The 21,511-nt window shown below is 45.4% G+C and overlaps 1 protein-coding gene across 2 annotated transcripts in view; it reads right to left on the minus strand.

The window, feature by feature from the left end:
- Positions 1–4,924: 4,924 nt before the first annotated feature.
- LOC123935832 (cAMP-dependent protein kinase catalytic subunit PRKX) overlaps positions 4,925–21,511 on the minus strand; it is a 79,430-nt gene continuing 62,843 nt past the window's right edge. The window contains exons 5-9 of one of the 2 annotated variants that reach the window (XM_045996639.1): positions 18,955–19,050; positions 15,501–15,558; positions 13,145–13,222; positions 11,791–11,956; positions 4,925–9,495 (exon numbers count right to left, since the gene is read on the minus strand). In XM_045996639.1, coding sequence (XP_045852595.1) covers positions 11,831–11,956; positions 13,145–13,222; positions 15,501–15,558; positions 18,955–19,050 — 358 coding nt within the window. In that variant the 3' untranslated portion in view covers positions 4,925–9,495; positions 11,791–11,830. The remainder of the gene's footprint in view (positions 9,496–11,790; positions 11,957–13,144; positions 13,223–15,500; positions 15,559–18,954; positions 19,051–21,511) is intronic. The other variant, XM_045996638.1, reaches the window with a different exon arrangement.

Genomic DNA, 21,511 nt, shown 5'->3' on the forward strand with positions numbered 1-21,511 from the left:
AATCCATCCAACTGGATTCCCAAAGCCGACTGTAAAACACAATGCAATATCCGATAACCACTGCAATTTTGTCCCCAAAGTTGTTAAAAAAAAACAAAAAAGTACAAATTTACAGAGATTGGAGTAAGAGCTACGGAAAAGAAAATATGACATAGTGACGGCCCATTAATACTGCCCTGTGAAATGCTCGCGTACGGCACAGAGGGTTGGTGTGTGCCATGTGGGAAGATGGGAATGAAGGGGAAAAAAAAAAAAGATTCCAGTTTTTGACTCACAGATGTCATGGGAAAGACGGCAACAGGTTTCTTTTCGACCCAAGCTGGCTTTCGATCCTTCCTTAAACCAGCAATACAAGGGGCACCTGGGTGGCTCAGTGGGTTAAGTTCTGCCTTCAGTTCAGGTCATGATCTCAGGGTCCTGGGATCGAGCCCCGCATCGGGCTCTCTGCTCAACGGGGAGCCTGCTTCCTCCTCTCTCTCTGCCTGCCTCTCTGCCTACTTGTGATCTCTGACTGCCAAATAAATAAATAAATAAATAAATAAAATTAGCAATACTAAGTTCCAATTTAACACAGAAAATTAACGAGATTCGGGGCAGGCAACAAGGGTTTGGGTGTGCACAGAAAACTGCTTTTCTAACACTAAGCAAGATGCAAGAGTGGTCATACTCTGGGATGAGTACTAGTACTAAAAATAGTAACTTGAAATGAAATGCTGCTGCATTTAGACATTAATAAAGCCATATTTGAGAACACTATTTGGACGTTATTCGTATCATACGTTAGAAGCATCTTCTCACCTTTTGTCTCAGGTGTGTCTGTGGGGGACGGGTTCTGGATAGTTCTGCCCAACATGTCACAGGGAGGGTTTGGAAATCACGGCTTACAGGATCTGGGTGTTAAGCCCCAATGATGTTTAAGATTATGTTCTGTGGCTAAAATTTATTTTTTATGGTTTTTTAAAAAAAATGATTTTATTTATTTGACAGAGGGAGAGATCTCAAGTAGACAGAGAGGCAGGCAAAGAGAGAGGAGGAAGGAGGCTACCCGCTGAGCAGAGAGCCCAGATGTGGGGATCGATCCCAGGACCCTGAGATCATGACCTGAGCTGAAGGCAGAGGCTTACTCCCTGAGCCACCCAGGTGACCTGAACCACCCCCAAAATTTTTTTTTTAAAGAAACAGTAAGTGTTGGTGAGGATGTGGAGAAAAAGGAACCCTCATGCACTGTTGGCGGGAATGCAGACTGGGGCAGCCATTCCAGAATGGAGGTTTCTCAGAAAGTTAAAAATAAAGTTACCATATAATCCAGTAATCCCACTACTGGAGATTTACCCAAAGAAAAGAAAAGCACTAATTCAAAAAGATCTGTGCATGTCTATGTTTACAGGAGCCAAGATGTAAGCCAAGAAGCAAACCAAGTATCCATTCATAGATGAACTCATGAAGAAAATGTGATGTCTAAATACACGGGAATATTACTCAGCCCTAAAAAAGGATGAGATGTTGCCCTTTCAGAGAACACGAATGGACCTAGAAATCCATTTCACTTATGTTAACTGAAATAACTCAGAGAAGGACAAATACCATTTCACCCATATGTGGAATCTTAAACAAGTGAACAGAGACACAAACAAAAAGCAGAAAGAGACCCACAAATGCAGAGAACACCGTGCTGGTTGCCACAGAGGAAGGCAGGGAGGTGGATAAAATGGGAGAAGGGTGTGGGAGACACAGGCGCCCAGTTATGGAGTGAGTGAGTCATGGGGATGAAAGGCAAAGCGTAGGTAATTCAGTCAAAGGTATTGTAATAGCGTTGTATGGGGAAAAGATAGCAGACACACCGTGGTGAGGACAGCATTAACGTGTAGAAAACCATACAGAATCATTAGAGGGTACACTTGGATGTAGTGTAACACGCTGTCATCAACTAGACTCCATTTTTAATTTTTTTTTTTGAAGATTTCCATTTATTTATTTGGGACAGTGAAAGCAAGAGAGACCACAGAGACAGAAGGAAAAGCAGATTCCCCACTGATCAAAAAGCCCGATGCAGGGCTCCATCCCAGGACCCTGAGATTATGACCCGACCTGAAGGCAGACACTTAACCAACGGAGCCAACCTGGCGTCCATCAAATAAACGCGAAGAAAAAAAAATTATATCCTGAAAACGGCACAGATTTCCCAAATGTGACCCTCAGGGCCTGCTCCCCTTAAGACAAGGGGTGGTGTAGAGTTGGGTAGGACAGACAAAGAAACCACGAGAAAGAAAACACGTCCAACCATCTGTTGACAGTGAAATGGGTATTTCGGGGCACTCTAATCATCTGTCATCATGCCAAATTCGCCCATTCTGGCCTTTCAGACATTTGGGTCATTACTCATCCTCAAAACTCAGCACGGTGCAGAATGACCAAACAACTCACATCTCTGCCGGGCAGATGACCTTTGCGCATTTTCCACTTACTGGACTGACCTCACTTTTTAATCTTAGCCTTTTGTGGGGCTCCCTCTGCCCTTTTTCCAAGGCACTGGTTTTAAGCAGCCTGCACACAAATCCTGATTCATTACGAAGATTTGTTTCTTGGCCAGTGGCTTCCCGAGACATTGCTCCCAAGGGCACCGTAAGAGCTGGTTTTGCACCAGGCTCAAAGCCAGATGCTTGTAACGAGACACTAAAGCCTGAGTCTTTTCTCCATGATGTCCTTGAGAACTAAGATTTGTTTCGGGTGAAAGTCAAGACCCAGGCGGGCAGCTCCCCGCCTTGGCCAACTGTTGGCTGGGGGAAGAGACAGAGAAACGGGTTGCTGTTGTTCAACGAGCACGATATCTGGGTTCTGCAAGGTGACTGTGCTTCGGAGATACGTTCTCGCACACCTTGCCTACAGTTAGCTACACCGCAGAGTGCACTGAACATTTTGCTGAATGTAGATTCCATATTACGTGTTCTTTACCACCACAACAAAAAAAGTTTATCTCCGCTTGTAACTTCACAGATCATAAGATGGTTTCTTGCATGAACTTTTGGGAGGCAACTTGCCTGTCAAAATAGACCTCAGATCGGCTGACTAAGCAGAGTTTAAGTAGATCATAGTTTTCTGCCCAAAGCAAAGCATCAAATCCCAAATTCTCCCATGAATACGGTCACCACAGGTCTTCAGCGTTTTGACTTTTATCCGGTGTCCGATGTTCTCATCAGAAGAACACAGAGAATCTGGTTCTTGGTTTAATGAGCATCTTGTTAGTTTTAGTGTGAAACGTCACGTGGTTCACCGGAATGAGCAGGAACCACATGGTGCTTAAATCTAAGCTCCGTGATGGATGAACTGTGAGATCTCAAAATTTCTGGGGCTCCGTTCTGCTACCTTTAAAGTGGACAGACACCCTATGCTTGGCAGTGTTTTAAAATATTAGATGATAATAGAATTGCTGGATCCCCTGAAAGTTCCATCTTCAGTACCTTGAGGAACCGCCACACCGTGTTTCACAGTGGCTGTACCAGCGTGCACGGCCACCAACAGCACACGAGCGTTCTAGTCTCTCGGACATCCTCGTCAATGCTTCTCTCTCATTTTCGATGACAGCCAGTCTCACAAGGGTAACGTGACATCTCACTATGGTTTCGATTTGTCTTTCAAAAAGATCCCCACACTCCCATGTTCACGGCAGCACTATTCCCAACAGCCATGAGATGGAAACAATGAATGAGTGGATTTAAAAAAAAAAAAAAATGTTACATACATGCAAATCTTTTCCTTAATGTTTTGGGGACAAGGTTATCAGATCGTTTTAACAAAAAAGCAAAATGGCTTCTAGGGAAGCGAGAGACCTGCATAAAAATAATGTGTGGCTTAAAAAAGAAAAAAAAAATAAGGAAAAAGAAAAAAACCCTGCAAGGGCATCCAAAAACCTCAAGAACATGTTTCCTGGAGAATCTCTATCCATCCTTCAAGAACCTTCTAGCTCTCCTCCAAAATGTACATGCACATGCAAACACACACACATCACTCCCTCTCCCAAACCAGAATGTCACCTATTCTACAGGAATTCTGGAACAGTCCCTGCCCAGAAGGTTTGGAACCAGATCCTAAGTTGCCCTGCTTGTCCCTGGAAGAGTCCTTCTTGCAAGGGATTTCCAGGAGGAGAAGTGGACAAGCTTGGTCGCCAGGTAAACAGGCTTCGGTGGGACCCTCAGTCTGCTGGGACGTTCTGCTTCCCGGCTCTAGCAGGTGCTGTCAGTGTTATCGATGATAGGGGTTGACCTGAGTGATGAAGGCAGCATGTTTTTAGCAAGCAGAAGGCAACTTGGAAAGCTGGGGATTGAGCTATTTGAGCAAAGAGAATGTGCAATCAAATAACTTATAACGATGAAGACGGCACATTTTTAACAAGCTGCAAAGGCGATGTACAAAGTCACCCTCAGGCACCGGATTAGAACCTGGTAAAGTGTGGCCTGGGCAACAAATCCGGCCCCTCAACTGTGCTTTTGTTTCAATAAAACTTTATCGGAACACAGCCTATTTGTTTACATACTGTCTAGGGAAGCTTTTGTGCTCCTGATAGACACAGTGTATCCTGCAATGTTGAAACATTTACCATCTGGCCCTTTGCAGAAAGAGATACAATAATACTGTATCGTATACTTGAAACTTGCTTAGAAGAAAGAATTGAAAAGTTCTCATCACAAGGAAAATAAGTTCACAAACACGTGTAGTGATGGATATTAACTACACTGGTGGTGGTGACCATTTTGCAATCTATAGAGATAAAATTATTATGTTATTCCCCTGAAACTCATACCATGTGTCAATTATACCTCAATAAAACAATTAAAAATTAAATAAGGAGACACTGATGACTCCTTGAACTCGTTGAAGGCAGACGAGCTTGTCCCATAACCACAGAAGCAGACCAGAACCAGGCGTCTTAAAAGATACAAAGTTTTATTAAACAAACCTGGAATGAATAGTATTATTACATAAATTAGGCAGCAGTAAAATTTTCCTAGGGTATATATACAAATCACAGTGATTTTCATTGTGCAAGAATTGAAAGAATTAGCAAGACTTTTTTTCTTAATTTTTTTTTTTCCCACATGAGAAGCTGGGACGACCCCACAGGGATCCCAGTGCTGGCTCGCCGGGGCTCACCGCACCTGCAAAGGCACTCCGTCCCGTGTCTGCGGCATCCCACGGCCAACCCAGGGCCCCCCGGCCAGGCTGCCCATAGCACGGCGCAAGGAAGAAGGAAGCTATGACCGTTCTGCAGAGCTGAAGACCCATCTCAGAGGACAAGATGCCCTGAGTGTCAAAAGGCTTGAAATCCCATCTGCTAACAAACACATAATGACTTTTAAATTAAGACAGGTGTCCACCAGGGGAAAGCCAAGGAAAGCACAACAGAATACGTTACAACACAATAATTTATAGGAAAGCATGACAGAGCGTTTCCCTGTTACTATGAAGGACCGTGAAGCCCACGGGGTCTGCAAAGCCAACTTGATAGGGAAACGTAATGCTTGGAGAAAACACGTTTCCCACATCCATCTCCACCAAGACATACACACACACGCACGCACACAGTCCAGACTACCCAAATACATGATTAACACAACAGTTCATGTGCTTATCTTCTTGTTTTTGGTACGTGGACATCGTCCACAGAAGGTGAGTGAAGAGAAGGTCTTCTCACCTCCATAAGACACAGGGACACACAGTACAGGTACACAGGACTTGCCCAACACAGGTCAAACCCATACTCTCGGTGGACAGGCCTCCGGAAAAAGGGCAACTTAGGCATCATCTTCTCAGTCTCCGCCGTGGGAGCCCTCAGGGGCTTCTGTGAGTGTATTCATTTTGGGATATAAAATCTATTGGTTAGGGGGAAAAATCCAAACAAGTATTTTTTCCTGCATTCCAATAACCAAGTGGCTAGAATGAGAATTTTGATGCCATCATGGGATTTGATGCAGCCTGAAGCCCTCCGCAGGGGCGGGCAGCTTTCGGTGCCTCGAGAGTGGGGGACTCTGGGGTCTTTTTAGTTGATGGCACAGAGCCATGTTTTCACAGTTCAAGTGGTCCAAAATCTAGAGGCAGCTGAAGTCATACAAAGAAATGGCAAACGCATCACACGTCACAGGACTGTCTCGTGGTACTGGTGTTTCTGTCGTTGGTTCCGAGGGAGTTCTTAGGTAGAGAGCACAGAATGAAACAGTGCCTTGTTCCAGACAGACATGTGGGTAGGCAAGGATGGGACGAGGAGCGTGAAGCCATCACAAGGACGTGAGCTGGGCACACGGGTCTTCTTGCTGCGCTTTCTTTTGACCCATCATCACGTCAACAGCAGAAACCACAAAGTGCCCATTGCCACAGTAGATACGCTTACGCCAAGCAGGGTTCTCACACATGTTCTGCAAGAACTGGAGGTTGGCCAGCCCCAAAGTAGGATATGCTGTATGGCCAGCTGTGACTCAACTTCCTTCTGAGCCTTACAGTTGTGTGTTCAAGCAGGCTGGTGACAATCCCTTTTGAAAAACAGCAACCGCCCCAACACATTTCTTTGCAAAACACAGGTTTCCTGAGGAATTTTTTTAATGGTATCTGTATTTAAGAAAATATTGCCAACTCATAAAATTGCATAGAACGAAAGGAGTCTATCATTTCTTCTTCTGATGTGAATTTTGCGAGTATTTCCATGACATTTCTTCTTGTGACTTCTGCACACGGATATCCGATCAGATACCTGAAATTTTCAGAGTGCCCCCGCGGAGCAGACTGCTTTTCAACGATATATCATGAGTGTCCCACGTGTTTGGGACTCATTTTGATTAAATCAGTCTTTGCATTACATCACCCTGCTTAATTTAACAGTCCAGCCACGGGCCATTAACACATGGCGTGTGCCACCTTGAATATTGAAATGGCAAGACTGAGTTTAACACCATCTGGTATTTTTGGAATTCCTTTTAGTTTTTAATTTGTTTTGCATGGTTCATGGCCAATGACAATGTTTTCAAAGAGCCATGTGATCCGTGCATTCCAATGTCGGCGTGTGTGTGTGTGTGTGTGTGTGTGCATATCCGTCCAATATTAAGGCATCTCATTTCATGCTTTCTTGAGGCTATTTTCATATCCTATATTAAATCTGGGACAGTGAGAACTAAACCCGAAAATATGCACATGGGTCAATGTGTCTACTACAGTGCTTTATCATGTTCAAGAAAGGTGTTTCATTTATTTTTATTTTTTTAAGCACAGGGCTCCAAAATAATAATAATTTATTTTTATAAGTCAGAAAACGTGAGATCTTTGCTTTCCCCCTCGTGGGTTTATATCTCAGCGCACCATCCCTTTGTCGATTTAGGCTTGTAACAGTCGATGAAGAGGCAGTTAATTGTCAACGTCAGACTCGTAACCGTCCAGGATGAGACACTTCGTGCTGAAAGTGAGGCCCATTCTGGCCCCCCACTTAATGCAAACAGCATGGGGATTGCTCAGTCCAGACTGAAAACACTGTTCTGCTGGAACATCCATACAGCTCGCCCTTTAAAAATATTTTTCCTTTGAGTTACTCATTACAAATGTTTATTTTACTAAATCTTGGGGTCACCCTGACCTTACTCATTGGATTTGTATTCGAAGAGCAGGTGATACATGAGAAAGGGGAAACGTGGCATGGCTTTGATTTCAGGGTCTTTTAAAGCTTGCGTGGGTGCACGTGTTCTCCATTCCACCTTCCAGCACACAGAGCCCCAGCCTTCTGACTTGTGAGTGGGATCTGGCCAAATATGGTAGGTGACTACGTGGACTTTGACATTTTGCTACTCTAAGAAATGCAGGACTTTCCCACACAGCGGCTCTCCACGTCCACAGACATGGTCGCAGAGAAGAGGTACAAAGGGTTATATGGACAGAAAAGGTCTTTCCAGGCACGGTACTGGAGAATAATAATGTCCACGACAGCCAAGAATCCACAAGGTGACTCAGGAACACATAAACTGGAGAAGCCTTGAGAGGGTGCCCAGGTTTGACTCTTCCCCGCACCCATTTCAGCAACACATCTCCCAGGGCAGGTGCTGCTTCCACACCCAGTGCCCAAGGAGCTGAACTTTTCTAGGCCAACCATGGGAGAAAGGAAGGGTAGAGACACGTCTTGGAGGTCTATGTGGGTATCCCTCTGTGGTCACCAAAGGCTCTGGTACCTATTAGTTAAGGGCACAGACATCCCTACAGAAGGTGATGGCTGAGCCCTATGACCAGACACAACGCAGATATGAGCAAGTCTATTTGTCCAGCTGAGTCACGGCCAGCAGAGACACAAGCAATGCATCACAGAGAGCATAGACTCCCAGGACCTCTTTGCATGCCTCCTTTTCTGGGAAGACCCACATCCAGCAACACACCCGCTGGAGCCCACTCCGCACCCACCCTGCATTAAGTCAATCCCAAGGGGAAAGCATGGGCAGGGTGCTCTCTTCATGGTATCTTCACAATCAGGTCCAGAGAGGAAAAGACACAATCTCACCCACTAATAAGTCTGCACAAGCCCACCCTGCCTACGAGACAAAAGCACGCTGGACGCACCCAAAGAGAACATTTACGAGGACAGAAACAAGAGGTGTAAATTTCTACAACACCGAACACTGACGCCCGATAGCTCATCTGCATCTCATTCTTCCCACAGTGGAAGTTAAAATAAAAACACGCTTGCATGAAAGTCACCCGGGCAACTGAGCCAACATGGAAAGTCACCTGTTAGCTCTGCATTTTGCTGGACACAGAGCTCAAATGGTATATAATTAGGTAGACGCCCGCCACTGCTCCCATCACCACAATGGACTGCGGAATTTCCGGATGTGATGCAGGAGATTTCTGGACGGCATTCCATGCCTTGAACAACATTAATGGCCACTGGTACTCTCAGACTCAAACTCAAACGGACGCATCCTTGTCTTCCCTTCTGGTTTCAAGATCTGGAGTCACCAGACAAGAAGCACGAAAGATACGGGACGTGGGCCACCACAACAGGTTTCCTCACAAGCTACAGAATCACAGGCTCTACCAAGTATGAAGATTAACATCACGGTGCAATTCCTGCGCACCCGTCCCACGGTCTTTTTACACACGCACACACTCACGCAGCGCACACGCACACGTGCTCGCCATCTGTGGTTATAACCAAACACGTTCAGTTCAAACTCATAAAGTTAAGTCTACGAGGAAAACCAAGACATCACAGTAGGTTCATCACACACAGAGATAAGATAAAAATCTACAACCAATTTTCCGAAAGGTCCTACTGTGCAGTAGATATCCAGTTGCTTAATGATGCTTAATTTCCAGTTGCTTAAATAATGCCAGGTCCATGACTTTGTACGGATATACAGTCTCTTTATGTACATCCGGACTTCTAGAATACGGAAATGTCCTTATCCCGTGGACGTGACCCTTCTTCACAGCGGATGTGCCGTTCTTTGTTCCCAGGAGGTTGAAATCATCCTAGTCGAGACACGAATTTAAAAAAAAGGGTTTTGTTAGTTTTCAGAACTGGGTAAGTTTTATAATAATCATACTAACAACTCAAAAATGACTCCATAACACACAAGAACAAACGTTCCTTTGCAATTCTTCTTGCCAAGATCCACAGGCATGAATTCTATGAATGCTTATTAATAAAATCAGTAAGCCGTGGGATACCCAGTGGCTCAGCAACTTTCCAGCTAGAGAGAAAACATCTCAAGTCAAATGCGGAAATCAAATAAAAACCAAAATGGGAGGTCTCTCCCTGCCAGCTGTTCTAACAGTCCCCTCCATGGGCTGAAGAGATGGGAGACTTCACTTTCCAAAGGCGAGTGGGTTAGTCATACAGCGGTTAACTGGCTCTGGAGAGCCGCCACAAAGCTGCACTTGGGTGTCCTCCATGGGAGACCATTTTGCTTCACGGAGAAATTGCCTTCCCTCACAGATGGTCACGCCTGTTTATTCAGCACTAAAAATGCCGGATCTCTGTCCCCTGCTTTGTGCAAAATCGGGGAAACAGAGTCAAATGTTACGATGTCTAGCTGCTCCAGCAAGAGACCAAAATCTAAGGTTGTGGAATAAACACAAAGTCATGTGATCATGACATGATTTCTTGATTGCCCAACATTCACCAAGAAGGTCAAACAGCGTCCCTACCACTGGCCGAAGTCCATCAAGGATGACTCCAGGCACACAACACAATACCATTAATGTATATTCCCAAGGACATGCACCGCCTTGAGAAAGTTATTCCTGTCTGCAGAATCTGCTAAAAACCTATCCACGGCCACTGGGGGTACAATTCCCAACCATGAATAGAAAACTATCCCCCGAGTACACAACAGACCCCATCAGACGGCAGATTTGTGTCTCCTTAAGTAAATTTAATAGTATCCCCGTTACAAAAAGGCTCCAGTCCTCTGGCTTATCAACTAAGTGTCGTGCTCTAGAAAACATACCACGTCTTCCATCAAGACGGAAGATGGATCCCGCCTTCCATTTAAGGATGACTGGATAAAAATCATTCACAAAATATTACGGGCAAATCATTCAAAGTTGAAGCAAATGAAGAGAAGAGAAAGTAAACCCAAATTTAGAAACACCTCCTACTTGTAAAACTCGTTAACTGGCCTTCATGAGCTTTGCAGAAGCTGTAAAAGCTACAGAGTCTTTTTTTTAAGAGAACCTCAGGAGAACAGTCATTAAGTGTTGAAAAGACTAAAACCCATCAAGCAGACATGTTCCCTTCTCATCCACAGGGCCACCTGTCTTCTGTCTTACTGAATTTTTGTTTCCACATTTTAACGTTTAGGCAGGTTTCCTCTTGGGATCTGCGTGGCAGGACCAGCAGAGAGTAGAGGTCTCTGGTACAGAATGCGTCCCTCCCTGCGAGGGTTCTAGAACGGTGTCAACTGGAACGTTGTATTGACCAGTTATTTCTCCCATTCCACATAATTACTGTTGGGGGGATAAACAGAAGCCAAAAACAACAACAACAACAAAAAAAACAACCCAAGAAAAGTCAAGGAGGAGACCTCTCATTGGTTCCATCTTGCTTCTCTTCCTTCCTGCCATTTTTCTCACCTGCATGTCATGAGAAGGAAAACCCAAGTGGAATACATCACCAAGTTTCTTCACAGAACTGGGAGAAACTGAAAGGTCTTCACCACCCACATTCAAAAGATCCTTCAAAGTCATCTTCACCACCCACATTCAAAAGATCCTTCAAAGTTATCGATTCCACAGACATAGAGTCACAGACCTTAAAGGTTCAAAGAAATGACTCAAAAATCCATTCTTTTAAATGTCAAATGGAGCTTAGCCAATTCGATCAGAGCTGTTCACCGCCGTCGTCAGTTTTTAGTGAAAAGAGGTTTAAAAAAAACCCTTCTGAAAATATTTGGTTGGTATCTGGGAGGACGCTGGTCTGGAACTCAGGGTTTCCAGAACACAAGGACTCAGGGATTTTTTTTACCAAAGGGTCTGTGCCCTGGAATGTGCAGGTGTGCACGGTTCTCACAGGGGTCTTAGCTGAATGTGGATTCTGCCCCAACAGGTGTGTCTGGGGAGTGGGATATTGGAGGCAACGCTGTCTCTGGGCCACACGGCATGTCTTGAGTAACACAACCGGGGTGTTGACTAAGCTGACGCTAGAAGGGCTCCATCTAGCTCTGCCCCACTGCTCGAGTTCTGGGGCATGAGGGAAGCTCCGTTTCACCAACGGCAACATCCCCTTGATGGGGGGACACCTCAACTTCACATATGCATAATTACTTTATCTAAAGATACACCTTCCAGATGAGGATTCCCGTCCTCAGAAATTCTTGAAGACTTCCAAATCTTTCGGAGACACTGGAGGGGCCGTGTTCCAGTCACTCTCGGGGTACGCTTCGAAGTTCGAGGTATCGCCCTCGCCACATAGCTTCGGCACGATGGGGGGCTGCAGGATCGGGGGGGAAACACAGAGGCAAAGTCAGGAGGAAACAGTAGGCACCTGGATGGGATGTGCATCCCTTTATGTCTACAACTTTACATCACAGAGACGACTTGGGAAAACACAGAAAAACCAAAGTTGTCCTTGCTTTGTTTATGAACATGGAAAGCTTTGGATCAGAAATACTGGGAGTAAGGTGTCCACCTATGGTGTGTTATGGGGAATGAAGGGAGAAAAGATGGTAGCCCGTCCTTGCTTCTTAAATTGGACTCTACAAGTCCAAGGTTGAGAATGTCATTATTGAAGACTCCTGTCAAAAACACATTTCAGGGGCGCCTGGGTGGCTCAGTTGTTAAGCAATTGCCTTTGGCTCAGGTCATGATCCTGGGGTCCTAGGATCCAGCCCAGCATCGGGCTCTCTGCTCAGCAGGGAGCCTGCTTCTCCCTCTCCCACTCCCCCTGCTTATAGTCCCTCTCTCACTGTGTCTCTGTCAATAGATAAATCAAATCCTTAAAACCTTTTTTAAATTTTTTTTTAAAAAATGAAAGAAAAAAATACATTTCAATTCTGGGTTGCCCGGCTGCTTGGTCAAGTGTCGAGCTGTTGATTTTGGCTCCGGACCCAATCTCAAGGCCATGAGATCAAGTCTCCCAGCAGCTCTAGGAGTCAGGCTAAGATTTTCCCTCCCTCTCTGTCCCCCCGCCCACACACACATGTGTATGCTCTCTTTCTTCCTCTAAAACAAATAAATCTTTAAAAAGAAATTTGTGTGTGTGTATGCACGTGTATATATTCAGTTCAAAGAAAGGTGATCCAGAAAATATTACCACCATCACTGCATCCATACATGCTGGACAAACACCTGATCTGTGTTATACCATTTACCATTCCCAATTAGAAACTGGTGGGATGCGACTCATCCTGGTCATACTTCAAGTGAGAGACAGAGTCAGGTCTCAAAAAAACCAATTGTAAAATGGGGGGTCTTAACCCGTTACCTCTAGGTGTCTCTGTAGCACTAAGATTTCCACTGAAAAGGGATCTTGGCTTATTCATGATTTGAGATGATCAACCGTATCCTACAAATTAATTACGTATCAGCTGTAAGTAAACAAGTCAGAATCAGACTCTGCCCCTTGCTGAAGACAGGTAACGATGCCGAGCCAATAGTCACCCTCGTACGTATGTTGTACCTTCAGTTTCCTTTGTGGGACCGCCTCCCAATCCACAGTTCGAAACCACCGATGTCGCTTTACGTCATCCGCTCCATTCTTCGAAAGAAACAGGCACCGTCAGTAGACAGAATTTTGGTCTGGAACTCAGGGTTTCCAGAACACAAGGACTCAGGGATTTTTTTTACATTCCAGAGAATCTCTACTTAGTAGAGAATTAAAAGTAAAATTAAATTTTAAAAAGTGTGCTATGTTTTGAGTCATTGTCCCTGGACCATGACCTAGGACGGAAAATATATACATAAAGGTGCTGTGTTCTGTTCACTTTCATTCAGAGTACAAACAAATCCTGTCATGACCACTCTGAACCACACACAGAATTAAGACTTTGGCTCAGGCTCCTGAGAGAAAACAAGACAGAAAGAGGGACATTTCTGAGTCTGCTGCCTGTTTTTATCCTGACGGTTTTCTTCAGAATTTAGCATCTTCATCATACAGACCTAGAAACCATGGTTCACTAAATGGTGTCTTTGGCTCAGTATTACAACACTAGTAAGAAACACGACTAGGACTCAAACCTGTAATGTCCACTTCAGAGATCTTAAGAGCTACCCAGCAGGACTTTCTAATTACGCTACCCATGTTTGTGTAATAGTAATGGATTCTTATGGTCTGCCTGCTTCATTCTCAAGGCGAACACCAATGGCCAACTTGCAGATGCCAATGGCAACAGGGTCTTTGAAAATCCTAACCCTAACCTAACACTAACCCTAACCCCAACCTCATCCCCTACCCTATCTCTAACCCTAATCTCTCCCAGGTGTTCAGCCTTCAACCCTACCCATCTTATCCCTTTTTATGGCCCATGGATCAACTTTTTTAATCTATTAAATGTTGGGAATTGTTAAGACAGAAACACATGAATCTGTGATATAGGAAGAAGCCAGTGGATCTGAACATAACATAAAGTTTGTGAAATGTCACCCGGTCCTGTGCAGAGTAACTTATTTGGACATAGGGTCTTGGCACATCTGATTAAGCAAAGGATCGGAGAAGAGCTCATCCTGAATCAGGGTGGCCCTAAGTCCAATGGCAGGTGTCCTTGCAAGAGACAGAGTAGGAGAGACACAGACACAGAAGAGAAGCCACATGAAGACAAAGGCAGAGATGGGAGGGACGTGGCCACAAACCCAGGGACACCTGGAGGCCCAGAAGCTGGAAGAGGAAGAAGGACCCTCCCCTGGAGCTTCGGGACAGAGCATGGCCCTAACCCACCTGGATCTCAGTGGCCATGCCCCATCTGGATCTCAGACTCTGCTCCTTTGTTACAGCAGCCACTGGACACAAATACACACACATCAACAGACGGTTCTGAGAGCTAGCTGCGAATCAAGCCTCACGCACAGGTCTATTGTGTCTCCCAAGACTACGGCAGACAAGACCAAGGCATGGACCCATGATTAAGTTCCTCCATCGATATCCAGAACCAGAAATACCTAAGAAGACGTTCCGAGATTCTCCTAGATTCACTGGTGCCACAAGAGAACCAAAACGTGCATGTAAGATATCATACCATTTACGCAATAATCTTTAAACATATTCCCCTCCACAGGAAAAGTTTGTGAAAATGACACAGGATGTACACTTCCTCAAATGATTAATTCCCACACAGACACGCACACCCATGGTTATGGCACTATTCACAACAGCCAAAAGGCGGAAAACAACCCAAATGTCCATCAGCAGAGGGATGAGTACACACAGTGGGGTCCATCCATGAATGGAGTGTGACTTGTCCTTAGAAAGGAACAAGGCACTGACACCTGCCAGCATCTGGACAGACCCTGAAAACACGGGAGGAGCCAGACACAGAACATCACGTATGCTCTGATTCACGTATAGGAAAGCCCAGAACAGGGAAATCTACAGAGACAGAAAGGGCAGGAGGGATGAAAGGATCGGGTAACAACAGCATAGGGTATGGGGTTTCTTTCTGAGAAGGAAACGTTCCTTGACATTGACTTTGGTGATGGTTCCCCAAGTCTGCAAACCTAGTAAAAGGTGCTGGACTGCACGCTCTGAATGGGGAGGCATGTATGGTATGTGAGTTATAGGTCCATCACGTTATTTGTAAAAGTCGAAATAACTAAGCAAAATACCGACATCTTGGAGATGACGGGTGAGCCATTTACTCATTTGGAGAGAAGGGATGTGGTATAGACCCAGGTGGATTTTGCATGCCCAGACACCCAGATCTGAACTCTAGCCAACAATTAAACACGATCACTGTGCCTTTGTCTCTATAAATAGAAATGTATGTATGGTGCCAAGTGATAGGAGTGTCTCGCGCATAATCCGTCTGAAAACAAACACTGACCTTCATGTTTCCAAGGCGTCGGGTTCTGTCAACGACCAGCAATTTCCTAATGAGGTCTCTACATGCGGGAAGGAGACAAAAAGAAGATGCATCTTAATACGGACCCAAGCAAACACAGCGTGTCAGTGGCAATAAAATCCGCCCACCACATTAAGCAATGGAGGGAGGATAAATTTTCATTTTGCCTCCACATTTTCCCACCAATTGTTTCTTCACCAATATGGGTTTCTAAGTAATTTATGCAAAGCAGGGCTGGCTACACAGAGGGACAGAGCAAAGGGGAAAAGGTTCATTACATCACCGTGCAGAAAACGAGCCTTTCGATAGAAGATGCAAGAAAATTATGTGTCTGCCCCAAGCATAGCGACATTTCCCTTAAAATGTACCCGTGAGTCTGTTCTTGCCCAAGAGAAGACATCTGCCTTCACCAAAACGAATGGCTATGCTCTGCCCTAAGGAGCTACTTATTTATGGGATTCTGGTTGTACGCTGCTTGCTCTCCCATAACATACAAACTTCTGTGAGTCCCTTAAACTCTGCTTCTCCATCCACTTCAGAATCCAGGGCCATTACGATCTGATAGTTTATGTCAAGACATTCAGAAGACAGGCTAGTTCTAGAAATAAAAGGTAAGGAAATAAAATTTGTGCTTGTGTGTGTCTCTGCACATAATACACAGAATACATTATGGACAGTAATATCTAGAGACTTCAAATATAAATTGAAATCCCCCAGACAAATCAAAAGACCTATGGTCCAGCTTCAAAAAACCCATGACACAACTTTACAAAACTAAAAGGAACCTTATGCCCTGGAGTGAGGAGCACACCCTCAGACTCACGCCATGGGTGCTGAAATCCCAAGACCCGTGGCAATATATGGGAAGGTCCAGGGTTCCAAGATCCCCGAATGCCTTATGTCTAGACTGTGAATCACCAAACACCACACTCTCAAACAATCCCAACTAATGTGTTTTTTTCCCTTCTCTTTCTCTACCATTTACTGTTAGTGCATCTACTTAAAGCGGTCTACACTGGGGTTCTAAATAAATGAAGTTCTATTTAAAATATAAAACTGCACCCTTACAGAACAGCACAGTCCCGAAAGCAAAGGGTAAGGATGTAAAGGGGCTGTCCGATATGGTAAAGCTGTGTAGGAGCTCTGGAGGTGCCTGCAATCCTGGGACAGGCTCTGTGGCCACTGGCCATCCCTTGATTCTATCCTGCCTGGCTTCTCTCCAGCCACTATGAGACAGGAAGAAACACTGGGAAGGAGTTTGGTCTACCACGTTGGCAATAAGCCCCAAAGCTCTGATGTCCTTTCAGCTGTCTAAGATCCTACAAGGAATCTCAGTGCCAGTCCAAAGACACAGGTGCCCAGGCAGGAAGGTGACACGGTCAAATGCCGAGGTTGTGTGAACCAACAACAACAGAAGACCTTGAGAACTTGAGAGTCAAAATCCAACTGTCATGGTACCCAAAGGCAGTGGTTTGCATACGCAAGGCTCATTAGGGTCCTGCTTCTCAGCCAACTTGGGAAGATCTAGGCAATAATGGGAAGAAGTGAAGTTCTTCTCAACCACCATCTGCAATCAGCAACTGCACCCAAGGATCCCAGGTTCCTGCTCTGGCTGAGTTCCCATCCTGGGGACACGGGGGGTCCCAGGCAAGAGAGAAGAAGAGCCTGCTCAACGAGGAGCATTCTAGACCAAAGGACAGCAGGGCAGACCCTGGTGGGTCTCTCTCAGAATAGACTACAACGAAAAGAGGCATAGGGGGTAGACACCAAATGTAGATTGAACTTAATGTTTGTCGTCGTTCCTTCTTTTCCATGGAACAGTATAAACGTAATATGTTCATGACAGACCTGAGCCCTTCCCACCAATGATGGAAGAAATGACCTACGATTTTATGCGTTGTCCCTTCTCTGGGGAAACCAAGAACCAACCAACTCTTGGAAGAGTTTAGGTTATTCCTTGCAAGAGGAAGTGAATACATCCTCCAAGGTTCTGCCCAGCCAAAGACCATCAGGGGGTCCCCACAAGGGGCTGACTCGGAAAATGCAAGACACAGTCCACACTCTTTTGATGGGGAGCAGGTGTACCAAGAGCAACAGCTAAGCCACAGCTGTATACCTCTGGCTGGATTCTGCCAGTGTGCATTCACACAAGACAACAGATGCCCATACCCCCTAGATTTACTCTGAATGTCAACGGTCTAAGGTCACTACCAACTCTACTCTGCCAATGGGCGTGAGTAGATTTCAATCAAAGCAAACCACTGGGAAATGTTGGCATATCCATGTGACATAATGTCACTCAAGTCTAATGGGATTTGGACCTGGGCGAGAAGCTCTATGTAGTATTTTTTCATTTCTTTCTAGAGAAAAGAAAGTTCTGACTGCTCGATCTCCCTTTCCGCCTCAGTGTCTTAGCATTCATAGGACAGAGTGCCCGCCTTCTGGATGACTATTTTTAATGGAACCTAGTTTTCTTGCTTGTCTTCTAAAACTTGCCTGGTGTGTCAAACACAACCCCGCCTCTGGCCCAACCAACCCAGGGAAACACTGTCTTCTCCTTGGAAGGAGAGCCTCTGTGGGCGAGTAGATGACCTTCAACAGTGAGAAAAGCAACTGGCAGCTATCCCAGTGTCATGAAATCAGTTTTCTCTGTACTCCCTGCCCATGGGCTATTTTTAAAAAACAGCAAAAAGAGAGAAATGTTAAGTTCTTGACTAAACGTGGTTAACCACCTTGTGATCAGGTGGGCTTGGCTCACCTGGGAAATGCAGAGAAAGAACTACAAGTCACGATACAAAATTGTCCGCTAGGTGACCAGATGGACGAACGTAACTGGAATGCCAAATGCGTTCTGAGAGTTTTAAAGACTTCAGTTTTCTCCCCACCGTCACCACAAATTTAATGACCCACACACAAATTCAGTCACTAACCCTGAAGCTGTAGAGAAGTCCTCATAGCTGATGTTCAACAGCCTTAATATCAGCATGAAAAAGGAATTTAAGAATGAAAGTCATTTAAGCAGGAGGAGAAAGAGACAGCCTGCTAAAGCCATCAACGGGCCGGCCAACCGCAGAACCAGCGAGAGGCGGCGAAGGCTTGGGAGGAACCCTTTTCATCCAATACCCCAACAGTTCTGTTACTCGGGGTGATTCACAAATCCCTTTATTGGCTAATTGTAAATGTCATTTCTCTCAAGGCCCATAAAATCTGGCCAAGAGTCATGAAAAGGTTAAGTATCATTACAGTAGAATGACGACCACCTTTTCCCGTCGGGTGGAAACGCTGACTGTCCAGAAGACACGGAGCACAGCCCAGTAAGAACACAGTACGCTGTCCTGCTCAGTGGATGCCTGCTCTGTGATTTCTTGTCGGTGATTTTAAAAATAAACGACCTCCCCCCACCGAACCCCGACGAGGAGGGAAACGGTTTACTTACTTTACACTGAAATCCAAATGTCTGGGGAAATCGATTTTGCCTGCAAGGATTTTTTGATAAATGCCAAACGGGTTGTCATCGAAAAACGGAGGGAACCTGTAAGAAAAATAAGTAGCTATTTTTAGCAGAGAGCAAGCACGGAAAAAAATCCCTGCTTCGTAGCGAGTGGTATTTCTAGACGCTCGACGAAGGCAGGACGTTTACGAGGTCATTCCCCCTTCAGACCAGGAGTGAAGATCCTTGCACTCTTCAAACATCGGGTTCTATGTGGCACACAGTACGTGCTCAATAAACACGAGCAGGACAAATGGAGGAGGATGTGTAACACTGTTTCCTATTTTTCTTTTCTTTTTGGTCCAGGTAGACCATACGTCTATAAGCAGCCAGTATCTGAACCTCCACAGTAGATGAATTCATGTAGGTCACACGTAGGGAGCTGGGCGAGAGCAAGGCTGGTTCCTAACTTGAACTTTGGGCCACAAAGATCTAGCGCATCACAGCCGGCAGTCTGTTTTTATAAATAAAGTTTTATTGGCAACGGGGGCCTGCTCACGCACTTAAGTATTACCGTCTACGGCATAGTTATCAGAAGGAAAGACTGTCCTAGCACAGAAACCAACAGTCATGTCTTCTCTAATACAATGAAATAGGGGGAAAAAAATCTGAAGTAAGTTACCCAAGAACATACTTAAAAGTGCAAAGAGCTAGAAAAATCAAAGCAAATAGAGAAGTTAATAAACATGGGCCAGATACCCACCCACATGCCCAAGGCACAGGCTGTACTTCTGGTATCTGCTCAGAATGCTGAAGGCAAAGACCCTTAACTCAGGACACTGCTAATTGGATCCTTTAGAAGGAGAACTTCTAATTCCCTGAAACAACCACTGGCCATAGCTCTATAAAATGGCGCTTTTCATGGGGTGGCTCAGTTAGTTACGCGTCTGACTCTTGATTTCAGCTCAGGTCATGACCTCATGAGATTCTCTCTCTGCCTCCCTGGCTCCCCACTTTGCTCATAGTCGCTCCCCAAATAAATAAATAAATCTTAAAAAAAAAAAAAAAAGAGGGAGTTTTGCAATGATATCCGGATGGAAGAGGTCAACTTTCATTAGGAAAAAGAAAAAAAAAAATTCCTGTTAATTCCAAATCGATTTCTGACATTTTTTTTAAAAAGTAAATAAATTTAAAAACCAGAATATAGTGAGGGCCATGGTGGTCTCCAAAAAGGTACATCCATGTTTCTACCCTGACCATCTGAGAACGTGGCCTTATTTGGAGAACGAGACTTTGGGAATGTGACTGAGCAACACATACTGAAATGAGCTCATTCTGGATCAGGGTGGCCCTAAATGCAATGACAGGTGTCCCTGGAAGAGACAGAAGAGGAAAGACAAACATAGGAGAAGCCACATGAGGACAGAGGCAGAGAAGGGAGGAACATGGGCATAAATTCAGGGACTCTTGGAGCCCCAGAAGCTGGAAGAGACAGGAAGGACCCTTCTTGGAGCCTCTGGAGGGAACACAGCCCTGTCCCGCCTGGATCTCAGAGGTCCTACCCCGCCTGGATCTCAGGAGCCCTGCCCTGCCTGGATCTCAGACTTCTGGTCTCCAGAGCTGGAGGAGGATGAATTCCTGTGGTTTTAAACCACCTCATCTCTGGTCTTTTGTTACAGCTGCCCCAGGACACTCCTACAGATACTTCCTGGATCTCTTGGCTTCTAAGTTTTTAGCAACACCCATTTCCCTGTTCTCTTTATGGAGGCATCACTCCTAGATGGATTAAGACGGTGCCTGTTTGGAAATGGGACTGTGAGTGCCATTTTGGTTTATGGTAGACCCTAAATCCAATGACATGGTCTTTATAAGCAACAGAAGAAGAGATTCAGAGAGGAGAAGCCACGTGAGGACAGAGGCAGAGATGGGAGGGAGGTGGCCACCAGCCCAGGGACGCCTGCAGCCCCATGAGCTGGAAGAGGAAGGAAGGACCCTCCTTGGAGCTTGGGGAGGGAACATGACCCTGCCGCGTCTGGATCTCTGCAGCCCTGCCCCGCCTGGATCTCAGACTTTTGGTCTTCAGAGGTGGGAAAGGATGGATTTCCATTGTAAGCCACCGTGTTTTTAGCCATTTGTCCTGCCCGCTACCGCTATACAGAAGAGACATGTTAACTCTGCACTTATATTACAGAGAAGTGAAAAACTGAAAAACTGTAGAATATAAAGTACAAAAAAAGGACGTTAAGGGGAATGCTGAGGGAGAAGAGGGAGGTGAATAAGGACAATGCAAGACACTCGGTCAACGGGAACGTGTAGCCACACGTGATAAAGGCGTGAAACAGCTTTTTTCCTTTGTGACATCTTAGCTATTCATCGATACACTCTGGAGCAAGCAGAGTCCCCGTGCTGGGAAGGACACAGCAGAATCTCTGAGCCGCTGGTTATCTGGGTTTCGTTACTACAACGACTTTGGCCACTGTTGACTTCTGGCATTACGAGCTTCCCCGTCCTGAGACGCTGCCCAGGCCAGGCTCGGAGGAAAGGTCTATACGCACCCGCCAAC

The sequence above is a fragment of the Meles meles genome, chromosome Y, assembly GCF_922984935.1.
Source record: "Meles meles chromosome Y, mMelMel3.1 paternal haplotype, whole genome shotgun sequence".
Taxonomy (NCBI): domain Eukaryota; kingdom Metazoa; phylum Chordata; class Mammalia; order Carnivora; family Mustelidae; genus Meles; species Meles meles.